The 27,060-nt window shown below is 37.4% G+C and overlaps 1 protein-coding gene and 1 pseudogene across 2 annotated transcripts; one reads left to right on the top strand and one right to left on the bottom strand.

Moving 5' to 3' along the window:
* Nucleotides 1-4,692: 4,692 nt before the first annotated feature.
* Nucleotides 4,693-16,107, top strand: LOC102779602 (integrin alpha-M-like; annotated as a pseudogene). Its single transcript, XR_015719433.1, has 30 exons — nucleotides 4,693-4,781; nucleotides 5,213-5,315; nucleotides 5,497-5,600; nucleotides 5,930-6,000; nucleotides 6,427-6,541; nucleotides 7,043-7,170; nucleotides 7,295-7,440; nucleotides 7,764-7,914; nucleotides 9,483-9,633; nucleotides 10,019-10,092; nucleotides 10,264-10,384; nucleotides 10,528-10,667; nucleotides 10,793-10,939; nucleotides 11,033-11,245; nucleotides 11,360-11,493; nucleotides 12,202-12,344; nucleotides 12,457-12,611; nucleotides 12,744-12,869; nucleotides 13,354-13,427; nucleotides 13,894-14,035; nucleotides 14,124-14,222; nucleotides 14,336-14,415; nucleotides 14,501-14,587; nucleotides 14,667-14,736; nucleotides 14,836-14,934; nucleotides 15,057-15,137; nucleotides 15,252-15,362; nucleotides 15,524-15,637; nucleotides 15,724-15,834; nucleotides 15,999-16,107. The product of XR_015719433.1 is annotated as an integrin alpha-M-like (transcript).
* A 6,419-nt stretch (nucleotides 16,108-22,526) lies between these two features.
* On the bottom strand, nucleotides 22,527-25,289 carry LOC102792136 (carbonic anhydrase 4-like). The gene is made up of 9 exons (XM_087845092.1): nucleotides 25,260-25,289; nucleotides 24,879-24,951; nucleotides 24,772-24,798; nucleotides 24,513-24,683; nucleotides 24,141-24,289; nucleotides 23,921-24,016; nucleotides 23,597-23,675; nucleotides 23,299-23,462; nucleotides 22,527-23,185 (listed from the first exon to the last, which is right to left on the bottom strand). The coding sequence occupies exons 2-9, from the start codon at nucleotides 24,949-24,951 to the stop codon at nucleotides 23,000-23,002; spliced, it is 945 nt and encodes a 314-aa protein (XP_087701218.1). The 5' UTR covers nucleotides 25,260-25,289; the 3' UTR covers nucleotides 22,527-22,999.
* Nucleotides 25,290-27,060: the final 1,771 nt, after the last annotated feature.

Genomic DNA, 27,060 nt, shown 5'->3' with positions numbered 1-27,060 from the left:
TTATCTTAGTAAAGCTTAAAGAATTTAGTTTCACAGCTGCTAACAAGAAAATATTTGAAACTTTTATTTGATTATTTTTATTTGTATTAGTACTTATAAGTAAAACAATCTAATCTGGTTGCCCAGAAACTAATAGAACACACAGTCTGTTTACTATAAGTGTTATTATTGTTAGTTAATAAGTAATAAGTTCTTGAAATACTGGTTGAAAATTAAGTAACGTTTTCATGATATAGTGTGTCTTTGGTAGTGATCTGTGACCAAGTGAAAGTTTGTCATTATGCTGATTATTTTTGAATACTCTGTGATTCTTAGGTTCATGGTTATTTTTACGTCATGTATTAAGTATGTTTCAGTTAGTCCTGAGCTCTGTTATTTTTCAGTTTCTCTCCCTCAGTTTCTAATCTTCAGGACCTGAAAACTCTTTAAATTAAATTGTCTCAGCAGGATGATACAACTTTTATCAAACACTTAAATCTCATACAGGCACTGAATGACAACACCCAGAATTTATTTCTGTGTTACTCAAATCGGGTCAGCTACTAAGCCTTTAGCAAAAGACTTCACATTCACACAGTCAGGTTGAACTACACTTTGCATCTGTTTCAGTTTCTCTCACTCAGATAGCTCATAGCATAAAAACGACTTAAAAAAAAGTGAAACTTCGCGCCTCTGATACGCTCACAGCATCAGGTGTAAGGTTGTGGTGGCAAAAGTGCACTTCGTCAGTGGTTGTGAAATAGAGGGTGACTTCCTGACAAGATGTTGTAGTGTGAAAAAAATAAGTATGCACAGATGTGACAGGGAAAACACATATAGTCAACTAGTTAGTCATCGACAAGCAATGTAGAGTTCACAAATTTAATATTTTTAAATGTTAAAAGTACAATAAATTTTTTAATCTTTTAATTTTTTTTAATTAAATGTTCTAGCAGGGATTGGGTGAGTGCAGAGTGAGGGGAAAAAATAAAAATTTAATTTTCAGCTTTCGCTTTCATCAAGAGGCTTATCTGAAAGATAACATAAGTGTTTTTGACATTTTTCTTGTATCAGTAGGAATAGAAAAGTTGACATTTTTTTAAATTGGCATCTTTGTTTGTATATAAACTGTTAAGGGAAACAATTCAATTTAAAGTGATTAAATGTTTTTGAGTAAATCCAATTTCAGCATTATAACTCCTCCTACACAAGAGCTCTCTAAACAACTGTCTTAGCTTTGAGCTGTAACCCTGTGCACCTCCTCTGACTTCTTCTTCTTTCTGCAGAAGAAATAGCTCACTCTTCTGCCCAATTTTTTTTAAAAAAACATGTAGTTTTAATGGATGTAACACAATGAAATCCATCATTAGTGCGTCATCATTCTTGTAAAGCAAAATAAATTTGTGCTTTCTGATCAATCTGATGAATGTCTGGTATGACCTGAAACCTGTCTTCTAAATACACAGAGCACAGGGACATTTTTGATTAAAAAAAATATACAGTACAAAATCAGCAGGGATCAGTGATTATTAGGTCAACCCATATAATCTAAAAATACCTTTGATGTAATTTCTTCATTTGCATTTTTTCCTCTTCAATGAATGAAGTTCAACACAGTTAGGTTTTTTTTTTATTATCTCAGTTGGAGATAATAGGATATCATTATAGTGGTTTACAACTTTCTCTGTTGGCTTTCTGCTTCAGGCTCTGTGCACACTCACAGTTAATGGGTCATATGACTCTTCTTCTGCAAAAAGTGATCCCTATGAGTGCCACAGTCAGACACAACAACATGTCCACTGTAATTCTGTTAACACTTATAAATTCTTTTTCCTTTCAAATGCCTCTAGGGCTGAGTTTCTGTGTGTTCTCTTGTACTCTTGTACTTTTAAGCTAACAGACACCAGGTGGCACCCCTCTGTCCCAGCTCACTGACCTACCAGTGACAGCTCTCTTCTTCTTACTGGAGCTGTTCTTGTCTAAATTGACACCACACTATCTCCATACACTCAGGTCATAGGATGATGATAATGTGGTTATTAAAATCTGTAAATAACACAAAATAAAATAGTAAAATAATAATGACGATGTGACATACAGTTTGCACTTAATTCAGTAGTTTTAATAGAATAGAATAATCCTTTAATTGTCCCACAAGGGGAAATTTGGTTGTAACAGCAGCAAGAAAGACACATATACAAACAAACAGTACACAAGACATAGAACAGAAATACGCAATTTTTACATATTTGCATCAAGGACGATGGTTACCAAAAACAGAGTACTGTACAATTATTAAAATTAAATAAAATTAAATAAAATTAAATACAGATAAGAGGCAAACCCTGGTTATAGTGTGAATTGGTTGATAAAATAGTGCCAAGTTACAGCGCTGATGTGACATCTATGTTTGTTGGGAGCAGTTCTGATTGTATAGTCTGGCAGCTGCAGGGACGAAGGACCTGCGGAAACGCTCCTTCATGCATCTGGGATGCAGCAGTCTGTCACTGAAGGAGCTCTGCAGTTCAGCAACATTTCCATGCATGGGGTGGGAGACTCTGATGTTATTTTGGCCAGAGTCCTTCTGTCTCCCACCAACTGCACTGAGTCCAGGGTGCATCCCAGAATAGAGCTGGCCTTCCTAGTGAGTTTATCCAACCTCATCCTCTCAGCTGCCGATAAACTGCTGCGCCAACATACAACACTGTAAAAAATGATAGATGCCAACACAGAGTCATAGAAGGTCTTTAAAAGCGCTCCCTGGACTCCAAATGACCTCAGTCACCTCAGCAGGTAGAGTCTGCTCTCTCTAAAGAGCATCGGTGTTGTGGCTCCAGTCTAGCTTATTGGTACCTTATAGGCCGTACCAATAAAGTACTAAAAACTTATACATAAATTGTGGTTTACTTATGCAAAAATTGTAAGCCAATTTACAATACATAATCTGTATTATACTTAAAACATGCTGTAAATAAACAAATCAGTGAAAATGTGAAGATTTTAAATCGCAAATCTGAACACAACCTGCTCCAAGTGAGGTTATGTTCAGCGTAGGGAACTGTAACCCTGAGCCAGCTCCCACTTCTAGAAGCAGAGTAAAGTCAGTCATAAAATGTATATATTAGGTATTATATACACAGTTTTAGAAAATGAGACATAAGAATTGCATGAAATCTGAAGAGGTGAGTGTGAGTTTAAACATTTAAACATATTCAGTGTCACAAATGAATACAAAATATTACTTAAAATATAAAAAGGAAATAAAATAAAGTAAATGTAACTGTCTAAAGCCAGAAACAAGGGTAATATACACTAGTGAGTGTCATAACCATGGTCCATGGTCAACTAAGACCCTTTTGCAAGTCTGTGTTTTCAAATTGGGTAAAACTCCAAGCTTAGCAAAGGTCATACATTCGCACAGTCAGGCTTGCTCTAATCTACATCTGTTTCAATTTATCACACTCAGTTCATAAGAAATCACAGAGAGACTTGAAAAAAAGTGAAACTTTGCACCTCAGATGTGTTCGGATCATTGGGCGTTAGGTTATGTTGACAAAAGTGTACTTTACTGGTGGTGAACTTGCAGACAAAGAGGGTGACTTCCTGAGAAAGATCATAATTTGAACTAGTAAGCATATACAGATATGAAAAGGTGTCAAAAGTAGCAGAGTCAACTGTTAGTCATCTAGCAGCCAGGCAGGGTTCTGACATTATTTTTAGATGCTCAAAGTATTACTGAATACTGTTTCTTAATCCTAAACTGGAGCATACAATGAGTGAGCTATGCCGACACATTTAAAGTAAATGGCTTTAATTTTGACTTAATGTGCACATTCGATACCTGCATAGAACATTTACTTTCATTTACCTTTTTCACCCATAGACATGAAGTACCCACATATTGAATCCAGGGATATTCAACCAACTCATGCTACGTGCATCTTTGGGGTTTTTTGAAAGGGAAATTATTAGATTTTATGACTGAGTGAGAGTGCAGAGGAGGTCAGGCTTTGTATACATACAACTGAAACTATATTCACGATAACGAATAGATAGGAGGTTTCATTTGGTTATTTATGTTATGGTTGGACAGGCTTGGGTTTTGTTCCTGCTTTTTTCTCCGTCTACTTTGTCTCCTGTCATGTTTATGGTATTTGAGGATCAAATCCCATGAGCTGACTGGATGATTAGTGCCATTGTTCTCTACGTTGCCACTCTGTTGGTAACTAGGGCTTGCTTCTTGCTACTAAAACTTTGTGCTTTCTGAACAGTTTTCCTCCATTAACTCTCATGAGGCATGTAACAGACACTACCTGTAAGACAAACCTAAGCTTAACAGCTGGGGTAACCAACCACGACCAGACAAACCTACCAGCATCTCTCCACTGATTTCCTCACCACTCCGAAAGAAAGACAGCCTATTAACCAGTTTTCCACAACTCCAGTTGAAGGGAACAGGGAGCCCAGAAACTAATATAATAAACAGAATGGCTTGTTTAAGGATTATTGTTGTTTACTGAAAAATGTAATGCTTAAAGAACTTGATCAAAATTAAGTAACACCACTTAACAGTAGCAGCACTGTCTTATCAAACACAGTGCTGTCAACATTGTAACTCCTCCTACATAAGACTTCCTCCTAATGACTCTCCTAGCTTTGATCAGTCGCCCTATAATATCTGCATTTTTGGTTTCATCTCCTCTGATGCTTTCAGCAGAAGTAGTACTTCACTCATCTGTCATTTATTTTTCATGGGAGTAACACAATGGAGTGGACAATAAGTGTTACAACTTTATTGTCAGGTAAGACAGGTTTGTGCCTTCTGATTTAGTCTTTTATTCTCTAATAATAATCTCCAAATAGTGAAAATACAAATGACATTTAATTAAATCTGCAAGCTGTGTTTCCACTAAATAAAATCTATAAGCAAATGGAATTCCACATCTAACTGTCTTTTTTTCTTCAGTTCTTTAGAAAAGCAAATGTATGTATGGTTGTTTTTTAAGTGAATATTGCTCCAATTCACTATGTTCAGAACTTAAATCAGAATTTCTGACTTTGTTGCTCTTTAGTTGTAATCCAAAATTAAATAAACAAAACCCATTGAAGTACAAAAAAAAAAAAAGTGACACATAGTGTATACATTTTCTTGTATACCTTATATATAGATAACTATAACTACATAATCGTCCATTACATGAGACTATGACGTTCTTTCTTCTTTAATTCTCAGTATTAAATGCTGCACTTTGTTTCAACATTGATCCTGTGGCTTGGAAGACCCTGAGGAGTGCTGCTGCTGGTTTTGGCTACCAAGTGGTGCAAAGACAATCAGAGTAAGACAGAACAAGGATTATTATGTTTAATGTGGATTTGCAACTGCTATGTATTTTGTATTTTTGGAACAAACATCTCTGTTATGGCCAACAGAAATAATTAAACAAGCATACAATATTTCTGAGCTTATTGCTCTCTAGACTTACATCATTCTCATTATTATGTTATTTATTTCCTTAGTTTGCTCATCAGTGCACCACTTGAACAGTATTCACAAAATGGAAGAGGGAAAATATATACGTGCACCACCTCCTCCCCAAATTGCCAAAATATTGAATTTGAAGGTAGGTAGGTAACTGTTTCTCTTGACAGGATGTCCTGAAACTTTGACTTTCCACATCCGAGCCCAGAATTAAATTGGTTAAATCAAATCATAGTTTGAGTAGATTTCCAAAACAAATATTTTAGTATGTAACAGTAATGTAGTAAAAATTATATTACTGATGAAGTACACCAAGCAAAGAAAAGCCAATTATTAAGATTATTCTTTTTAATTTTTCAGTTGTTATAGCTGTCATGTCAAAAAGGAAAAAAGTTCTTTAATTGTGGTACTTTAGAGTTGTCAAAAGTTTTTTATGAGTGTTATAACAAATGTAGAATACTTTCATTACAGCACCAGGTTTTGCAGTCAACATGTCGCTTGGTTTAACAATGAAAAGTGATCCCACGGCACAAAACACTGTGGTGAGTTGGTGAACTACAGACATTACCAGTGCTTTGTTAAAAATCACAGAGGATGAAATTCTTCTGTCCTCAGCGTCTCAGATGTCTTCTTATAGTTAGAAAATAAATCATGAGTTTGTGGCATTCCCTTATTATTTTTTTGGTGGGGAGGGGTTGAGTTACAATAACTTATATTTAATAAAGAATATTTAATAAAGCCATACAAAACTTTACCTTTACGCTGAAACGAATAAAAATTAATAAAACTGGGCCTAAAGGTCTTTTTTTTTGTAATTCAGGTTTTTACCATTTAAGCTGTGTGAAAAGCTGAATGTATTTTTTTTTTTTAAGATTTGGTTGATTTTATATGGAGCAAACTATTGCTTAAAGGAAATGGAAATAATCAACTCAGTGTATTAATCACAACTTTACTTTTTCTCCTCTCAGGTGTGTGGGCCAACCATTCCAAATGACTGCAATAGTATCACCATGTACAACGGTGTGTGCTTTGAGATGGATCACTCTAGTACATTTGGAACACCCAGACCTGATTTTATTCAAGGTAACAGTACATGGAGCTTGGAAAAATATACCCCAAATCATTAAAATCCTGCCTAAAAAAAAAAACAACTTGCATTTTATACTTCATCATAGTGTCAAAATCTTTTATGTTTGTGCCTTTCTATTATTTTGTACATATTCCTCTAGTTTGTATATCTCTTCTGTTTGCTATTTATTTCTGATGTCTTTACAATTTTTTTTACTTACAACTGCAGAGTTGGGATTATACATGTACAATGACAATAAAAAGCTATTTCTTCTGTTCTATTCTATAAGTAAAGCTTATTTAAGTAGGTTTTACTTAGTTTTTTGAGGAAACAAGTTTGCATAATGCTTTAAGTTCTGGTAACTAATTCGATTTTATAGTGTAATCTCTAAATCTCAGCACAACTGAAACTGTATTGTGACTTTATATTTGTATAACTGAAAGTATGTTGAAACCATTAAAAACATCTATTAACCCATTAAAAATTAATTTAATTTTGAATCTATATTTTGAAAGCGTGCCCGCCCCAAGCAGACATTGCCTTTCTGTTGGATGGTTCAATCAGTGTGTCTTCTAGAGATTTTCAAACAATGAAGAAGTTTGTGAAAGATCTAATCCAGTCATTGCTTTCAATTGATACACAGGTGAGGTGCTGTAATCCTTTAAATACTAGCACGCACATAAAATAGTTTCATTATTATTTCCATTTAACTTCACAAAACATGGCTGTTTTACGTGTTTTAAATATTTTTTCCCCTTCATTTTTAGTTTTCTGTTTCCCAGTTCTCTACTTCACCACAGGTTCATTTTTACTGCACAAAATTTTCATCATCTACATCACTGGATACTACCATCAAAGAAATTAGTAAACTAGGAGGAACTACTTACACAGCGAAGGCCATCAAACATGTTGTGTAAGGGATGCAAAGATATTATTATTTATTCCCCAACTCTGTACTGTGGTCCATGTGTTCAGGCTTTTTGAAAGAGACAATGAAAGACTTGTGTTTGGTGATATTCTACTAATTGTGAGATGGCCCCAAGAAAAGCTCAATTCAAATACTTGCAAAGCTAATTTTGAAAAAAACAAAACAAAACAACTCCAATAAATAAATTTGCTTAGTACAAAAATCCATCTACATCGAAAGGTAATATGAAAAAGAATGATGCATGCTGAAATAATACTCAATAATTCTCAAGATGTTTTGAAATTAGATTTTTGTTTTTCATTTAACAGGGAAAAGGTTTTCATACCACAAAGAGGTTCCAGACCAAATGTGAAGAAGGTCTTGATAGTAATTACCGATGGGCAATCCCATGATCGAAATCATCTGCACAGTGCAGCACAGCTAGCAGAGAGTAAAAACATTGTGCGATTTGCTATTGGGGTAAGTACTTCCATTATTTAAGCTTGCAGAATGTGTGAAGTTGCTTGACCATCAGAACCAATGCCGTGAAGGTTCTAATGCACTGTTTTTGTTACCAGATGAAATTATTGCGTAAGTAGGGGGTTTCCAATGCATTATGTACCTCAGCACAGCCGTATTTAATTATAGTGAGCATGTAATCATGCGTAGTATCAGAACTAGAGATGGCACGATAACACATAAATTGTAAACTGCTTTTTGTATAAGTTCATACTCAAGTAAAAAAAAAAAAAACACTAAAGCTATTCTGTTATACCTTAATGCAAAAAATACACTGCACCCAAAATATTTCATAGCTTAGCAATACTGATCAATCTAATAAACTTAAACCTACTCCATCCTCCCTATTCTGGTATTTTAAAGAGTAAGCAACCTAACTAATAGGGCTCTAAAACTCCCAGCAAAAAAATAAAATAAAATAGGGAACCACCCTCCACCTCGTGATGCTTAATCGACGTAATCAACTTTAATTTGATGCAGTGTGAAAAGAAAATGCACAGAAATCTATTATTTTTCAAGAGTAATTAAATAAATGTAACGTAAGTAATGTAATGCACAGATTGTACCTTCCCAAAGGAAAAATTACTATAGCTTACTAGGGTATATTAGACTTAATAGTTACTATATACAGTAATGGACTTCTATACATTTTACACCAGATTAAAACTTTGGGTGTAAGATTCGGATGATTTTTTATTAAAAGCTAGACATTTTAAATGAGAATAAGAAAGAAAAGTATGTCTTTGTGCCCCACCTTTTCCCTGTTAATGCCCTATCGGCCCCCCTGGCTAAACTTTGCTAGATCCGCCCCTGCACATTTACCAGCCGTCAGCTGTGTAGAAAAAGATCCTGGTGTAGAAAGTAATATTAAATAAATTCTAACAACAGCTTATCAAACTTAAACGTGCTGCTGTTGTTCAGCCGCTGGTTTCCTCTTTCTGGTGCAAAGTGGGCGATAAACAAACAAGAGAGACGGACTCCGGACAGAAAAGCCGATCAGCTGATGATTGATCAGTTTCATGATTGAAGTAGCAGCAGGAGAGGGAGGGAGAGAGAAGAGGCAGTTGCTCCATATATCGGTTGTTAAGCTTAACGCGGGAATTCTTTATAAACATTCAGAGATGAACTTACACACTTGCTTTACTTCTCTCTGGGATAACTTCCTCTGAGATGAAATACCGGATTGCTAGTGAGGCTACAAATACACACAGCTGCTCTATCACATGATGCATACTGCTCCGTGCTACGGTTATGAGCCGAGTTACGCAGTGTTGCAAGTTTTTTGAGGTGCTTTTTTGATATTTTTTTATTTCTCTCCAATATCCGATCCAGTAATTTATGTCAATATCGGATCAGTACATCTCTAATCAGAACCCAAACATATTTCTAACAAATAATGCATTATTCCTGTCTGTAAATGATATATTATAATGGGGTGAAAACCTTAAGTTTATTACTGTATTTTATTAAACGGACCAAATCATTTTGCATAGCATAACAATGCAAATATAATTTCCCAACAACCCTAGGTGGGGAATGCATTTACTAAAACTGAAGCAAAACGAGAACTGCACACCATTGCATCGTCTCCTTCAGACAAACACGTGTTTCAAGTGAAGAACTTCAACGCACTTGAAATAATAAGACAGAATCTGCAGGAGAAAATTTTCTCCATTGAAGGTACAAACATGAATTTATTGCTAGATTTTTGTTTCCTTTATTGGTTTGTTATCCTACTGATTGACTAAAATAACATACATTGTATTAACCTTTTTATTTACTATATTACTTTATTGTGTCATGGCAAAATATCTCATCACTATACATTATTGAAACTGAACACTAATTGCCACTTCAAACCTAATGAAAGGATTGAAAGGATTAACTTGTAAATGTTGTATTGTGTCTCTTTTTTACCTTCTAGTTTATTTTTGTGTTTATAATAAATAGCAAAAAAAAAAAAACATTTGAAACTATTACTTGAAGTATAATGAATTTGTATTTACAACATTTGCAAAGTGAAATTTGTTTTATGTGTTTTATCATCTTGTTTTTTATGTTACAGGATCTCAAAGCAGTGGAGAGTCACTGAAAATGGAAATGTCTCAAGAGGGATTCAGTGCAATTTATGTGCCTGAGGTAATTAAAACCACCTGAAACTCACTAGACAGTCTAGTCATAGAAAGAGAGATTCCTGTGTGCCACATTTTGTGACGTAAAGGCAAACAGACAGTTATACAACTGAACACCATCCAGATTTTAAATGCAAAGTAAATTGTATTTTAAATGTATTTTCTGTCTGCACTGTAGGGAATTCAAATGTCTATTGTTGGTGCAAACCAATGGAAGGGAGGCTACGTGCAATACACAACAGTGGGCCAGAAAGTGAAAACATATGAGGATGTGTCTTTGGAGCCTGACAGTTATCTTGGTAGTTTTTAACAATTAAATTCATATATCTGTCTTTGTGTGTATAGCTCTACTGCAATTAATTGACCAAAACACGTGTGTCAGTTTGCAAAATGGAAAAAGGCACAATAAGGAGTCTTTCCCTTTTGACTACCTAAATTCTAGGTTACTCAATGGCAATTGTTATAACCAAAAATGGCACACTTACAATTGTTGGTGCTCCAAGATATGAACACAGAGGAGTGGTGGTCGCTGTTAACAGAGAAAACTTGAAAAACCAAAAGATTGAGCCCTTTTCATCACAGGTATGTACTTACAGCAATACCGATCTGAATTACATTGTACACTGTACATAAATTATTTCCTAAAACAAAAACTTTTGATTAAAGAAAACATGAATCATTTCATTAATAATTTGTTCCTTATACAGTATCAGACTGGTGAATATTTCGGGGCAGAGGTGTGTGCCATGGACATAAATAATGATGACATCACTGATCTAATCTTCATATCAGCCCCAATGTACACGGAGCCTGATAGAGAGGGAAGAGTTTATGTTTGCAGATTAACTGGTTTGGTAAATTGCATTTTAACTACTGCCATGGAATTAATCTGTTTATTTGTATACTTTTTAATTTAATAAAAAACACTCTCACTTTCCTCCTTTTAGATTGTGGAGTGTAATTTTGATGATCCATTAGTACTAAGAGGACATGCAGCTGTGAAAGGAAGGTTCGGCTCTTCTCTTGCTGTGCTGCCTGATCTAAACTCAGATGGATTCAGGGATTTGGCAGTTGGAGCACCTTTGGAGAATAATGGTGAAGGCAGCATCTACATATTCCACAGTGAAGGAGGCGAAAGAATCAGTCCTACTTACTCACAGGTACACAGCATCAAAGAACTCACAAGATGACTGATATCATCTACCATGTAAATCCAATATCTAAACAATCTGCAGCTTTTTTTTTTGCTAATTAAAATATGTCCATGTATGCAGAGAATTACTGGCTCTGAGGTCGAGTCGGGACTAAAGTTCTTTGGCCTGTCAATCAGTCAGTCGTCGTTTGACCAGAGTGGTGATGGACTTCCTGATTTAGCGGTGGGTTCAAAGGGCACGGTAGTCTTACTGAGGTAAGTCCAAGATACTCCAATCATGCACTATTGTTGTCTGTCGTAATTCTACAATCTTTGTTGATGGTCCAACTTAATAAATACACTAATTGTATAAAGTTCCGGTCAGTTTGTATGCTCAATATTCTAAGCAGAGTGCATATTAAGTTGGTCACAAATGATCAGGTTTTTCATGAAAAGGGATTATTGAATTTTAATCACATACAGCTATTACATTATATGAAGGTTTGTTTTAAAATCCTCACAGACCATTGGCATTTTTGGAATTGACTTACCACAAGATAAGAAGTGCTCTGCTGATTAAAGGCGCAATAAATATGGCTGATTAAGCACAGCTCCTGTGGGTTTCATTCAAATCTCAAAATGAAATATGAAATGCATAACAGTAGCCTTTTCCTAACAAACATGAACAAATGCATACATTACCCGAAAGCAGAAGATGTCATAAAAAGGGCGGTTAGTTCAGAAGACCATAATTTTCAAATTGTTCTTATTTAGTGAGGCTATTACCATGATAAAGTTGCACCACTGGAACATAAGAGTGATAATCTTAAAAAAGCGGTAATGTTCTAAAACTTTGAAATGTTGGTAAAGCAAATATTTGACTGATGCTAATTCACGGTAAAAGACCAAAATTGAAGGGCAGTTTTTAGTTTGGTACTATTTAAAGAGCCAAATCTTGTTCTCATTTGTTTTCCTACTCTCCAGATCAAGACCCATAGTACTGGTTGAAGCTGACGTGTCATTCAGCCCAAACCGAATTCCTACTCAGAATGTAGACTGCTCAAAACCATTGGAGAACACAGCTGAAATCTGCTTTACTATGAGCAGACTGTCTACAGTCAACACAGGTTCATCATTCTCCTTGTTTTTTCTGAACTACAAAGCCACTGTCCAGCAATTTAACATTTTTTTTATTAATGTACATTTGCAGCATTGAAATCAAACACTCATTTATTCCAGCTCAAGTGAGGATTAATTATACTTTAACACTGGATGCCACTCGCAAGCCTCCAAAAAACCGAGCTTACAGCAGTGGGAAACAACAAGAGGAGTCCGGATCAGTTATTATTGACTTAAGAAGAAAAAAGTGTTCAACTATAAAATTTCTTATTGAGGTAAGGCCTAACAACAATATCAGATAAAAATACTTTGACCAATTCATCAAACAAAAGATTTTGTTTGATGAATTTTATTTTTAAGGCTCGACCAAATCTGAATTTAAACTTAACACTGCTCCCTGCTTGCAGGCCTGTCCAGAAGATGCTCTTAATGAACTTTCCAATTATCTTGAATTTTTGTTTTATGGGTTGCCCTCCAACACAAATCTCAGACCAAGTCTTTCCCAGCAAGCTCAAACAACAGCAATTTATCCAGTAAGTGAACTTTAAAAAACAAACACCAGACACCTCTTAGCTGGTGCTTGCTAAAGGATGTGGTAAATGTCTCCATTTGACTCAAAAAGTGAGAAAGAATGAAAGAATGTGTACTTTGTATCAGATCAGAGAGCGGCTTTTTTACTTCATAGTCACTATAGGCCACATTACTGGCACCATAGCCAGAAAGAATTTGACCCTCCCATGCCTGGATGTAGCTGCTAGTCCAGGTTCCTCATGAATGGGGCAAGCTAGGAGCTAAGCAAAAAGGTCTGGGTTAGCTCCACACCTAGCAAGAAAGAGCCATGTACTACTGTGGGAAGTTCCATCCTCCTTCTCAAGACATTCTCTATCCTGCATGAGGATGATTTCCTCAAAATATAAATATAAAAAAAATGACATTTGATTCGCCTAAACAATGTTTTATTTTGTCGGTAAATATTATATTTAGTATATGCTTTTTACATCATGTCCTCTTTCACAGTTGGGGTTTGAGATTAACTGCAGGACTGACAACAAATGTGTTGATAACCTGAAAGTGGATTTCAACTTCACCAGGTGAGTTGATCTGCTGAGAATCTTCCTACATAAACAGATCACAAGAATGTCTCCTTAATATCCCCTTTTGCACCAATTTATGTCCCCTCAATACAAATTTTAAGTGCTTTGTTAAAGCTTTAACTCCCCCACCCCAATTTCCATAACGTACCGTTAATAAAACCAGAAAAACTGATGACAGCCTCAATGGTTCTTTACGTCAGCAAATTTGAGCATAAATCAATAAATTCGAAAGGTAAAAATATATTCCCACATCGCACCCGTGGCCCTTTGATGCATGTCTTCCTCTTTTCTGTCTACTCTTCATTGTTAAGCTACTGAATAAAGACAAATAGTCTGAAAACAAATCTTAAAATAGCATGTTAGCATTGGGCTCAAAGCTGAATACGATGGCGCTTCAATAACTTTTGTGTTGCAGCAGTCTTATTTTTCCCCCCTTTCTTCTGATCCTCATTCAAAATACCAGATCCTCAGAGGTTAAAGTGGGCATTGATGAGCTTTTGAATGTTACAGTCACAGTGGAGAACAGAGGAGAAAACTCCTACAACAGTCGTGTTATTCTCACGTACCCAGCTGGACTCTCCTACAGGAAGTTCACCATTCAGCAGGTAAGACACCAGGATCAAGTCTGTATCAGTTCATCACTGATCTGCTGCTCTTCCAATCCATCCAGCAGTCATTTTGTTTCTAATAAAGGGAAGAATTGAGTGCAACTCTTTGGACAGTGAAGATGGTTTATTTCGAGGAAGGACAGACTGCACTATTGACAAGCCAATTTTCAAGAGCAAAACTAAGGTGAGCTTTATACTTTTTCTCTGTATAGAATATCTTTTCTCACTCCTTTATTTTCACTTTTACGCAGTTTACAGACAAATAGGAGTCATTCTTATCTCTCTCATTCAATTAAGGCTTCCTTCATTGTCTCCTATGGGATTGACACCAACAGTCAACTTGAGAGGAAGATCTTTGTCACTGTGAATGCCAGCAGGTACTGTTCATTTTGCTACAGGTACTCCTCATTAAAACAATAGTCCAATAGATACAGTACAAATAATTTATTTTCTCTCTTTCAGTGGAAATCAGGAGCATGCCACAACAAGTGAACTCTACAAAATGAAATGGGTTTATGTGAAATACAGCATTTTTATGACATTTGAAAAGTATGTGTTTTTCTAACTGCAATGGGGAAAAGTGTATTTTTTTTACATGGCATTTAATATTTCAAATATACCTGTTTAGCTCCCTCAGCTACAACAATTTTACATTTGGGATGAACGATTTGCAGAAACCAGTCCATCAATTGGTCAAGGTGAAATACAACTTCTGCATATGACTTAAGTTCAAAAGTTCATTGTATGATGTAGACCTAACTATACTGCTGGGTTATACTTTTGTTTTTCAATTTTAGGTTACAAACAATATCAGAGTGCTTAATTTCACTGTGGTGATCAGGGTTCCAGTGAAGCTTGGTGAAAAAGACATTTGGGTGGATTTGAGCAGTCTAAGGGTAATATGTGTTTGAGAATTGATAGTTACAGACTCAAAAATGACCTATGCTTGTGTATGAATGATTGGGTTTAGAGAAATTAAAATAAAACCAAACGTATATAAATAAAACATATATCTCAGATTGCAGAATGTCAGAGAGGAATTGATGAAGAACCATCTGTGAAAGTTTTTGTTCCTGAAATACAAAAAAATAAAGTTGTGGTACGTATACCTCTGCCTTTACCTGTTGAAATTTAACCAAAGTGTATTGTTAAAATTAACATTACACTGGATCAAAACTTGTGTTGCATTTAGTCTTCTTTTAATGACCCACAGGACTGCTCTGTAGCCAAGTGCAGACTGTTCAAGTGCAGCACATCCATGGGAATACGGGAGAGTAGGACATACGGAATCTCTGCCAACCTCAGCTCAGGATGGATAGAGCAGGTAACTGACAGGAATTTTATGTTTAATTATTCATTAATATTTTTTATTTTTACAGATGATTATGTAGCAGTAACTTGTTAAATCTTTTGATAAAATCATTCCTTGTTAAATCAAGCAACACCTAATTTATCCCCAATTTATTTCACTTTTTTTTTTCTTAGATTGGACTTCAATCTGCCAAATTCCTCTTAACCAGCACAGCCACTCTGGAGTACAACAAAAACCAGTACATCTATTTTGCATCAGGGTCTAACAGTAATCCTCCTGTTCGCAAGGTGATTGGAAATTGCTTTCTCTTGTTTTCTCGTTTCAGTTATATAATAGTTTAAATTTATTCACTTTCTATTAACTTGTCTGTCAGATTGAAGCAGAGGTAGAAGTGTATCCTCAGCCAAATTTCACCAAAGAGATCATTGGAGGATTCCTGGGAGGGCTGGCTTTTCTAGCTTTACTCACTGCTGGCCTGTATAAGGTAAGTTCGATTTTTTTTTCAGTCAGTGTCACAGCCTCACAAAGTTAGTATAGAAAACATCTAGTTAAAAAAAAATATTATATTCACTCATGTAGCTTGGTTATTTTCGTTCCTTTTTATTGCAACACATGACTGATGCATTTTTATGTTTTTTTTACTCCCAGTTGGGATTTTTCAAGAGCAAATACAGCAATAGCAAAAAGGATGATAAATGAAAATGAAGAAGACAGTCCAGGTCCAGGGACTGATGCAGCTGCAAAATCCGCTGAATAGCAAGGATCACGTTTGTAGTCTTGATGCTCTAAATCTTTCATTACATTTTATTAATAAAAATGATGCCCGGAAATGTCCAAAATGCTCGTGGTGTCTAAACTACATCACTCCTTGACTAATTGACCAAAATAAAAATGTTTCTACCTAGTTGTCAGGATCATCAAAACAGGATCCCAGAAATAAACCTAAAGGCAAAATCTTTTTCAGGACTTGAAACATGCTCAGATTAAACCTGTTCCAACTGACAACTACAATTTTCTTGAGCAGAAAAAAAAACATTCAAATGATCATGTTTTGGAAAATGTGTGAAATTCAACTGAGATGCTTAAAATTGTGTAATGTTGCTTGTTTTATTCGGGAATAAAGATATTTTCAGCTTTGTGTTATAAAATTACACCCCTGTCCCCTAAATGTAAATGAGGGTCTTCCCTCCATTACTCCATTATTTATATTTTACAGTACTCAACACAGTTATAGATCCAGATGGTAGATTCCTAATCATTAAATTATCTATACTTAACAAAAAAGCTATGTATTGTAAGTGTACATGGCCCAAATGTTGTTGAACACTTCCATGTTTTTTTAGTGCACTCTCTGAACACCTAGATTGTGCACTTGTTCCTAGGGGCAACCTCAACTTTGGACTAAATGAGGAAATGTATATGCTCAATACAGCAGGAACTGAGGATAACTGGGAATCCACAAATATAATTAAACCTCACATGAGCGATTTCAGACCTTGCGATGCATGGTGCTTCCTTCACCCCAACCGTAAAGAATATACTTTCCTCTCACATGTCCATCACTCCTACTCTCATCTGGATTATTTCCTAGTCAGCAGCTCACTGTTGAGTGACATTTAAGACACTGAGATAGACCCTACAGCTGTCAGTAATCGTGCTCATGTATCTTTAATACCAACACATAAAAAAACATTCTGCCAAGTAAAAACTGGAGATTTAATACATGATTGCTAACCCTAACCTCAATAATAAGGCTCCATGTCCAGATTGATTTCCAGCAGAATTCTACAAAGAATTCTGGACAATTCTGGTACGAATATTCCACAGAACATTGCAGGAAATCAAGGAAAATGGCAGACTACGACCAAATAAGAATTCTGCCAATATCAGTCTCATGCTAAAACCAGCCAAAGACCCTATATTTCCCCTCAAACTATCGTCCAATATCCCTTATTAATTAAAGAAGAGATTTAAGATATTAAAGAGATAGAGAAGATAACCCCCTTCTTAAAACAACCTGATCAAGCCGCTTTCATAAAAGGTAGGCTACTCATGTAGTAAAAACACTGAAAGAACAATATTGTCTCTAGATGCAGAAAAAGCATTTGACAGATTTGGAAGCTGGAAATTTTTGTTTAATTATGTGGGCTAAAGAAAATAAAGTTATAGACTATATTTATATGAAACATGTGTATACTTACTACATGACTACATTTGAAGTATTTTAACCATTTTAACCATTAACCAAGCATCCAAAAGAGCTTTTTTGAAACACTGCTCTGAAGTTTGTTTCAAAACACCCAGGTCACATGACCACGACCAAACCACAGTGTTTCCACCCAGATTTGGCAGGTGACGTACCCGCTGCTTGTAGCCATTGGCTGGCACCAGGACTTTTTTTACTAACCAGAGTCATTTGCAATGACTGAAGTAATGTTTTGGATATGACTGCTTCTATTTCTTACACACGCATTACAAGAAAATAATAACTTCTCTTTCATTATTCTTTTTGCGGTGGATTGCGAAGACCAAGAGCCATGGATAATCCAAAGATTTAAACATTGTAATCAAAAGTGTAATCGACTGGATATTATATAGATATAATAAGATATATATATGAGAGAACGTGCAACATTCCTGCCCAAAAAATGCTCCAAACTGTGATGTTATAACAGGAAACACAGCAGTCTTTTCTCTGTATGTTTTACTTTATAAATTGATTTATTGTGCCCAGCACAAACGTTGACAGAGGGAGGATTTTGCTGACAACAACAGCCTCAATATTTTTCTTTCTTTATGCAGGGATTTCTCCCAAGCATGTGTTAATCACAATTATTGACAGTCTGGCATAATAAGTAACTTTGCTTGGAATTGTGCAGGGCTTTTCTGTATCACAGTTTCACAGAAGAGCATTACCAAGATATGGCAATGGCCAAATTGGCCAGCAGGTGTAACTGTGGAGATGGATTTCAGATTCAGTATCACACCTTGAAACAATTTCAGCACAAATGCTTTGAATATTTTGGTGTTTCACGAAGCCTTGCTTTGCCGATCACTAGGAACAAGTACAAAACACGGTGAAAGTCAGAACAGGAACAAAGGGAGATGGACACAATAAATACACAGGAACACAGCTGGAGCAAATAAGACTATGAGACAGGAGAAGAAAACTGAAGCACAATTCACATGAGACGAGGTACTGTAAAAAAAAAAAAAAAAAGACAGGAGACACAACAAATGGAGACAGAAATGCAGGGAGAGAGAGAGCAAAAGAGAGGGAGATACTGTACACAAAAGGAAACTAACTTAAACTAAACACAGAACTTGGAATAGGACAAACTCAAAAGCATGAAATAATACACTCAAAAATAACTAATGATCTTAAACCTCATTCCAGAAAACACTAAAAGTGTCAGGAAAACATGAAATACTTGGTCACAGACCTGGAACTAAGAGAATCGAAATGTTTATGTTTCCACTCTATGCACCAAAAATGCAGAGTAATGAATTTCTGCAGCATTAATCTTTTGTCTAATTCTCAACAGTAGGTGGCTAGTGATCATTTGGTGTGAGTATGTACAAGCTTAAATCAGGAACTTCTGCTTGACAGAGAAATCAACAACCTCTATTCTGATATAATTTGTAATAATGAAACAATACACAGTGGAAAAAGTTGAAAAAATGGAAATCATGAACAAAGGGAGGTGCAATAGGGCATGGAAATGATGTCACCAGCTGCAATCTATCAGTAATTGTAAAAAAATCCTGATACTAGTGCAAATTCATCTCAGCTAGTTCAGTCCTAATTGGTGGTCTATAAAGAGTTGTCTCATTACCAAGGTGTCACACAAGAAACATCGTATGATGGGTAAAACGCTCTCTCAAGACCTTTGCAGCCTTGTTGTTGCAACACATACTGATGGAACTGGCTACAGAAGAATTTCTGTTGCCTACATCATCTTTCTGTGTGGAGTTTGCGTGTTCTCCCCAGGGACTCTGGCTTCCTCTCACAGTCAAAAGACATGCAGTCAGTGGGGTCAGGTTAATTGATGATTCTAAATTTCACATAGCTGTGAATGGTTGTCTGCCTCTGTGTTAGCCCAGTGACAGGTTGGTGAACAGGGTGTACCCTGCCTTTTGCTCTTTGTTAGCTTGGATAAGCTCGAGGCCACCCACAACACTGATAAGGGGACAGGATGCCAGTCCACAGAGACTGTGGCATGCTGCAAGGGACAGGTTGCAGATGTCCAGAAAAAACCCTGCCAGTTGGTCAGTGCATGTCTTCAGAATCCTGCCTGACACCTTATCTGGTCCTGCAGCTTTGATATCAATTCTCCTAAGTGGAACTCGCTTGGTGTAGCTGCAGAATGAGAAGCTACCCCTGCTCCTCCAGTCGGGGGCAATGTACAGTCTCACTGTTGCTGTCAGGGCATGCAAAGAAACTGTTCAAGGTGTTGGGAAAAGTTGGATCATGGCTGACCTGTTGCTGTGTTTGCAGTGTGCTGTGCTCCCGATGCATCTCCACATATTTTGTGGGTAGTTATTGTGGAAGTTCTCCTCAATGCACTGTTTGTACTTTGCCTGCTGGATTCCTTTTCTGAATCCTGTTCGGGATCTGTGTGAATGTGGAGGAAAGACCATGGGAAGGCAGCATTTGTTTTTTGGAGCTTTCTGAGCTCTTATTTAAATTTACTGTAAATAAATTCATTGGATCATTGGAAGGCTGCATTTGTGTCCAGCTTTTAGGTCACCCCGACATAAATGGCTGTATGAGTTTAACTTGGAGTAATGTGTGTTCCTGAGATCACCTCATATAAATTCAGCTGGCCTAGATTTAGGCAGTAGAACATTTAAAATGGTTCATTATCAGATCAGTATCATCAATAGCTGCTTGAATTGTACTTTTTATCAGAAAGGAAAGCAGTGGTATTGCACATGACTATAGAAAGCACACAAACTGTTTGTGTGCAGTTTGTCACACAGCGTGTTGCTAGCTAAAGGTCCAGCTGCTATATTTCATAAGAAGAGAAAAGAATGAGAGCTAAACTCACCCAGAGATGGAGAAAGATAAAGCCAGGAGAGGAAAAAGGGGGGCTATATTTAAAGGTAGGAACCCTGTCCCTTGCTCTCACTTGCTCCCTTTCTCCCCTCCGTGTCCCTCGTTCCCTTATCTCCCAGGTCCTAGTCATGTCTTCTGTTTCTTTTTTTTGTTTTTTTTTGTTTTGTTTTTTTGCCTGTCCCATTTGGTTCTTTAGCCGTCAGAATTGTTGTCTGAAGGCCAACAAGGATACCCAATGGATATGTCTTCTGTTTCGATGTCTGTTTCTCCCCCCGGACCCAGAGTCAACTGTGTCTTAGTCTGCATGTTCTCTGTTTTATTTTGACAGTCTTGCAGCCAGTGTTCAGTTTTGCTTACCCCTATGCCATTATATTCATTCTGCCCAGCTGTTTTCCCCGTGTGTTTCCACTTCCTTCGTCACCCCATGTGGATTTCTTGTGAGAGTTTTCCTTTGTTTATTGTCAGGTTGTATGTTTGTCTTGTGTCATGTTCTATGTTCCCCATGTCCAAGGTTTACTTTTAGTTTTTCCAATGTAGTTTACTGCTAGCTCCACTTTTGTTTCCTTCTGCCTGTGTTTTTCCATCAGTCATAACAAAGGCTCGCGTTTTTTTTTAGTTCAGGCCCGCCTTCGTTTGTCTGCATTTTGGTCTACACACAACAAATTCAGTCATATTTCAAGAGGACTGATCAAGAGGGGAGCTGCCGCAACATGTGTGGCTGGTAATACACAGTGCTGCTCTCACATTATCCACAAAGAAATTGAAAGTTTTCTCATGCCTTAAATGAAGGTTCAATCCAGGCAGGCTGTTGAACACCAAGGACAGTGTCTATGGTATTAAACAATATGAGGCTTATTGCAGTTTGACCAAAGAATCTTTAAGAAATATTTCCTTTGGACATCTTTCACATCTGTCTGATGGCGATAACAGAATTCCTTAAAATTTGAAATGAAACATGGAGCTTTCTTCCACTTTTGTACACGCGCACCTAATTGCACTTGTTGTTTCATCCAGCCAAGGCTAGAATAGGTATTGGCTACCTGGGTTTTAATAAAAACATAGCATCTAACACTGTATGACCAGTGGAGTGAAACCAAGAGCGGAAATCATCTATCATGACACAGCCTCAATGCAAACGACACTGTTTCAAAGAAAGTTGAAAACCAAAGAACAACTTGCTGAACAGGAGCGTGAGGTTTAAGAATGTTCCCAGGTGAGAAAATGTCAAATGTCGTTACACGCATGTAGATCCGAACAGCGTCACAAATCTTCACATTAGAAACAGACACTTTAAAAATGTCAAGAGTGTTTCCCCGTTTCTGTGTGAGCCCAGACACGCACTGCACAAAATTAAGAGTCAATAAGGCTTTTAAAGTCCTTAGCGGATGGTTTTTCAGGACAGCACACATGTATTGCAATCACCAACACACCATATTTAGGCGTGATTTCAGCCAAAAGTTCAGTAAATGATGTGAGTGAAGTTGCCCCCCCCACCTTCTTCAAATCCAACAAAAGTGATATCAAACGTTTGTGCTATGTTTGTGCTGGTTTGTGCTGCAAAAATTTTGTTTGTGCTGCTATCATTTTAAAGATATTCAAGAAAATTTCTAGAGGTCATCAGAGGTCAACCAGCCCCCCCACATTAAGCACTTTTTGTGAAAGAGAATAGAAAGCTCTCAAAAGCTCAGACAGCTCGCCCTAGTTAAGTGTAACAAATGCAGATGAGGACTCCACCCAGCTATGTAAATGGTAAATGGTAAATGGCCTGTATTTATATAGCGCCTTAAGGACCCCAAAGCGCTTTACATATTCAGTCATCCACCCATTCACACACAGGTGATGGCAAGCTACAGCCACCCTGGGGTGCACTGACAGAGGCGAGGCTGCCGGACACTGGCGCCACTGGGCCCTCTGACCACCACCAGTAGGCAACGGGTGAAGTGTCTTGCCCAAGGACACAACGACTGAGACTGTCCAAGCCGGGGCTTGAACCAGCAACCTTCCGATTACAAGGCGAACTCCCAACTCTTGAGCCACGATCGCTCGATGTATCATTTCAAAAGTTCTAGAAACTTCCAAGAATTAAAAAAGACAGTAAAACTGCAAAAATAATCATGAATAATTTTAATTGTCATTTAATAAGACCAGGAAAGTCACAGTTTTGATGAGAGCCACATATGAGGATATTCGTTTTAAATTTTCATAAAACAGAGGCAGTATAATGTCCTCATGAATGGATATCAGGCCCTTGTAGAGCAAAATTTAGTATTTTGGTCTAGACAACCCAAAATGTGATGTTCACATATGTGGAGGCCAGGTCCTAGGAGGTTAAAGTAAACTTTGCAAGCATGAGGTGCACGCAAACAGACGCAAATCTTTAAACAGGTTAAAGCTTTGTAGCAGGTAGCTATAATCAAGAATAGCAGAGATAAGTAGCCCTCACCTTAATAAATTATTCTTCGCACTTTTCGTGATTATGTGAAACATAAAGAGCTACATTAGAAATCAGCAAAAGTCAGTTTTAATTAAATAGGGAAAGAACACATGTGCTGAAGGGAGGCATGTTTGTTGACAATGTCCTCTTTCTATTTTAGCTCCAACTCCAGCCCAATGTCAGACTGAGAAGCAGCAGGCCCAGGGAGAAGCAGGTTGTGGAGGCAGAGGCCTTGATGCTCTGAGTCCAGACTTTCTGTGCAGGCTGCAGGCTTCTGTAGACGTTTGTCATGAGTTGTGACATGCTGTCGTTGAAGTACAGTGTGGTGCTGAAGAGGTCAATCTGGTCATGAGACATATTTTGTTTCCAGTTAACTCCATGAACCACTAACAGGGCATTGGTGCTTGCAGCAATGACAATTAGGAGACACAAGTTAGAAATGAAATAACACCTACCAGATCTTTACTGACTTTAATTGGTTCCTTAAAAACAGTCCAGACCACCGCCTCATTACAAGCTGGGGTTGTCAAGGATCCGAGGTAGCGGTAATACTTAGTGCGATCCACACCAACGAGCAGGTCGTCCAGGGAAAACCCGGTAGCAATGGAAACTTTCTGGCCTGAGGACAGAAACAACATGAAGGAACTATAAATTACAGAATTTAGAGGCAGAAACAGGAGAGGAGGTTGTTTGTTTGTTTGTTTTGGTGTGTGTGTGTGTGGGGGGGGGGGGGGGGGTTACCAAAAATGTTACCTTTTTGTGTGATGTTGGCCAAGTAAGAGGTCAAATTGCGCCAGCTCTGTGGCTGGCCAGTTGAGTTGCCTGGCATTACCTGCAAAAAAAGTTTCTTTTACATTGTCATACCCATCTAAGATGTGTAAACATAATACCAACGAACCCCCCCCCCACCCAAACACACACACACACACACACACACACACACACACACACACACACACACACACACACACACACACACACACACACACACAGGCACACACAACAATGACAATGCAGTGATTCCAAAACAGGATAACACAACAGGCATTAAATCATCTCGTGCGCGGCTTCTCTCACCTCAATGAAGAAACCAAGAGCAGCGAGTCCGGTGGAGTCTTTGACAGCTAGACTTGTATTCCCATTGTAGGATGACTTGCTGTTCACAATATGCAGCTGGGAAAATTCATAAATTCGTAAAGATCATACAGATGTTTGTTTGTTTATTTTATTTATTTATTTTTTACAATTTAATATGTACAAGATAAAAGTACAAAATAAACGTTAAAAAAATCTGTACCTCCATAGGATAGCGCTTTCCATCCACTGTGTGCTCTGAGCCGGGCACAGAGGAGCCGTTACCCCAGTGCAAGTGAAACTGCAGGCTGTCGTATTGCTCGGACAGGTCCCCTCCTGAAATCTTAACTCCGCTCTTAAAGGTCACTTTGACTGGAAGAAGGAGGAAAAACAAAAACATGGTGAAGTTGCACATAACCTGAAAGAAGTAAGAAGAAATGTTCAGGTCCAAGGCAGTTTAATTGTAGAGAAGAGGGGGGCGCTGAAATCCAAGTAAGACATGTTGTCTTTTTTTTCTTTGTCAAATTATTATTACTATTATTATTATCTAAAAAACACGAGATGACACTTTTGTAGCCATACACCCGGTGCTTACCTGTGTCGCCAGTATTTTCTATGGATGTCATTGCGGAGGTGTCGTCATACTTTACAAAAGTGAATTTAGTCAGGTTGTTGTTCGGTGTGGCTGATGCTGAGACGATGTTAATGGGTGACTGTCGGCTGCCGTTGCAATACTGGGGGGAAATTGTTGGCCAGGTTTTGTCATCTATAAGAAGAAAGGGCACATAAAGTCACCGGAGAGCGGTCACCCAGTGGGCAACATGGAATAGATAATGGAGATATTGGGTACTTACTGCAGGATGGGAGGTGATAACACCAGACTGGATGAAAAAAAGATGGGGTTAAAACAGGACATTCAGATTCCCTTATGTAGACAAAAAGCTCTTAAGTGAATACACACCTATAGCGTCCGATGCGCAGTGAGCGGTGGGTAGGACGCACACAACAAACGCAACAACTTTAAACCACTCCATCTGAAAAGAGCAAAACGCCACATTGTTTAGAATCGCACATATTTAAAAAATGCATTAAATTAAATTAAAATACTTTTAAAAAATGTAAAACACAGAAATAAATGAATGAATTTATTAATTAACATGTTACTGTATGGAATGACAAATTTACCTATATAAAAACTTTCACCATTCAATTCTAAAAATTAACTAATGCTAAAATTTCAAATGCTGCAGTTAATAGAGAAAAGAATGCAACAAATGCAGGGTTCTAACTGTAGCCTAATTCTTGCTTCTGACCACTTCACCTGAGCAGCACAGTGTCTTACCTTTGATGCACCTGTGCCTCCGTTCAGCCTGTTTTCAGATGCAGCTCACCTCACCCTCCCTCTTTTTATTCCCTCAGTGCATCCTGCAGCTGGCTGGACACCGCCTCCATGTGACATGTGAGTTGGTCTTTATCTCTCCGCAATAATTTCACTGAAGTACAACGGAGTATTAATGCGACATTGAGAAAAAAATACATTATCGATCATTTTGAGAATAAAGTCGAAATTTTTAGTTTAAAGTCGTAATTCTATTTTTTTAAAAAGTCGCGACGTATAGATTACACTCGTTATTTCAAGACAAAGTGGAATCATATTTCATAATCGGAAATACTTTTTCTTTTGGCACATTCACAAAGTGTGGGTGTCATTATAGGGAAGTTGAAAATATGAAGAAAACTACACCTTGGGCAGACGGAAAAAACACACAACTTTGGACAGAAAGGTTACGTAAAGGTTATTACAGCCTCGTGCAATAAATATGATGCATGTTTTATAACAAGACGTGTGATAAATTTAATCCAAACAAGGCATTTTGTAAAGGGTACAGCAAACTTTTTCTTCAAAATAGTTTCGACTTCAATCTCAAAATAATCAAAATGAAAGTTTTTCTTAATGTGGCCTTAATACTGCGTCGTGATGATTAATGATCTCTCTTTTTTCATTTATTGTTTTACACAAGCAGGAACTGTGCAGTGAACAAGAATGAAAACCGTTTGACAAAGAGGGAGATTGTTTTATCATCGGGTTTTTTTTTTTAATCATGTTCTATTTGTGTTTTCGTGTGATTGTGTCGATTCATGAATAATAAGACGATTTAATGCGACTCACTGCTAAAACAACATATCAGTCTTTGCCTTGGTAGGACTGTTCCTAGACACCCAGTAGATAATTACAGACAGCATGTTTTCCATCATTCAGGAGCATTTATGCTTTGATCTGCATGATTTTTTTTTTCTTTTGTTTTTCCTGAAAGGTGAAAGGTGAGTTGGGAGTTCGCCTTGTAATCGGAAGGTTGCTGGTTCGAGCCCCGGCTTGGACAGTCTCGGTCGTTGTGTCCTTGGGCAAGACACTTCACCCGTTGCCTACTGGTGGTGGTCAGAGGGCCCGGTGGCGCCAGTTTCCGGCAACCTTCGCCTCTGTTAGTGCGCCCCAGGTGGCTGTAGCTTGCCATCACCTGTGTGTGAATGGGTGGATGACTGAATATGTAAAGCGCTTTGGGGTCCTTAAGGTGCTTTATAAATACAGGCCATTTACCATTTACCATTTACATAGCTGGGTGGAGTCCTCATCTGCATTTGTTACGCTTAACTAGGGCGAGCTGTCTGAGCTTTTGAGAGCTTTCTATTCTCTTTGAAAAAAAGTGCTTAATGGGGGGGGGGGGGGGGGGCTGGTTGACCTCTGATGACCTCTAGAAATTTTCTTGAATATCTTTAAAATGATAGCAGCACAAACAAAATTTTTGCAGCACAAACCAGCACAAACATAGCACAAACATTTGATATCACTTTTGTTGGATTTGAAGAAGGTGGGGGGGCAACTTCACTCACATCATTTACTGAACTTTTGGCTGAAATCATGCCTAAATATGGTGTGTTGGTAATTGCAATACATGTGTGCTGTCCTGAAAAACCATCTGCTAAGGACTTTAAAAGCCTTATTGACTCTTAATTTTATGCAGTGCGTGTCTGGGCTCACACAGAAACAGGAAAACACTCTTGACATTTTTAAAGTGTCTGTTTCTAATGTGAAGATTTGTGACGCTGTTCGGATCTACATGCGTGTAACGACATTTGACATTTTC

Source organism: Neolamprologus brichardi, chromosome 8, assembly GCF_056152115.1.
Source record: "Neolamprologus brichardi isolate AB-2024 chromosome 8, ASM5615211v1, whole genome shotgun sequence".
Classification (NCBI taxonomy): Eukaryota; Metazoa; Chordata; class Actinopteri; order Cichliformes; family Cichlidae; genus Neolamprologus; species Neolamprologus brichardi.
This window is presented reverse-complemented; position numbering and strand designations above follow the sequence as displayed.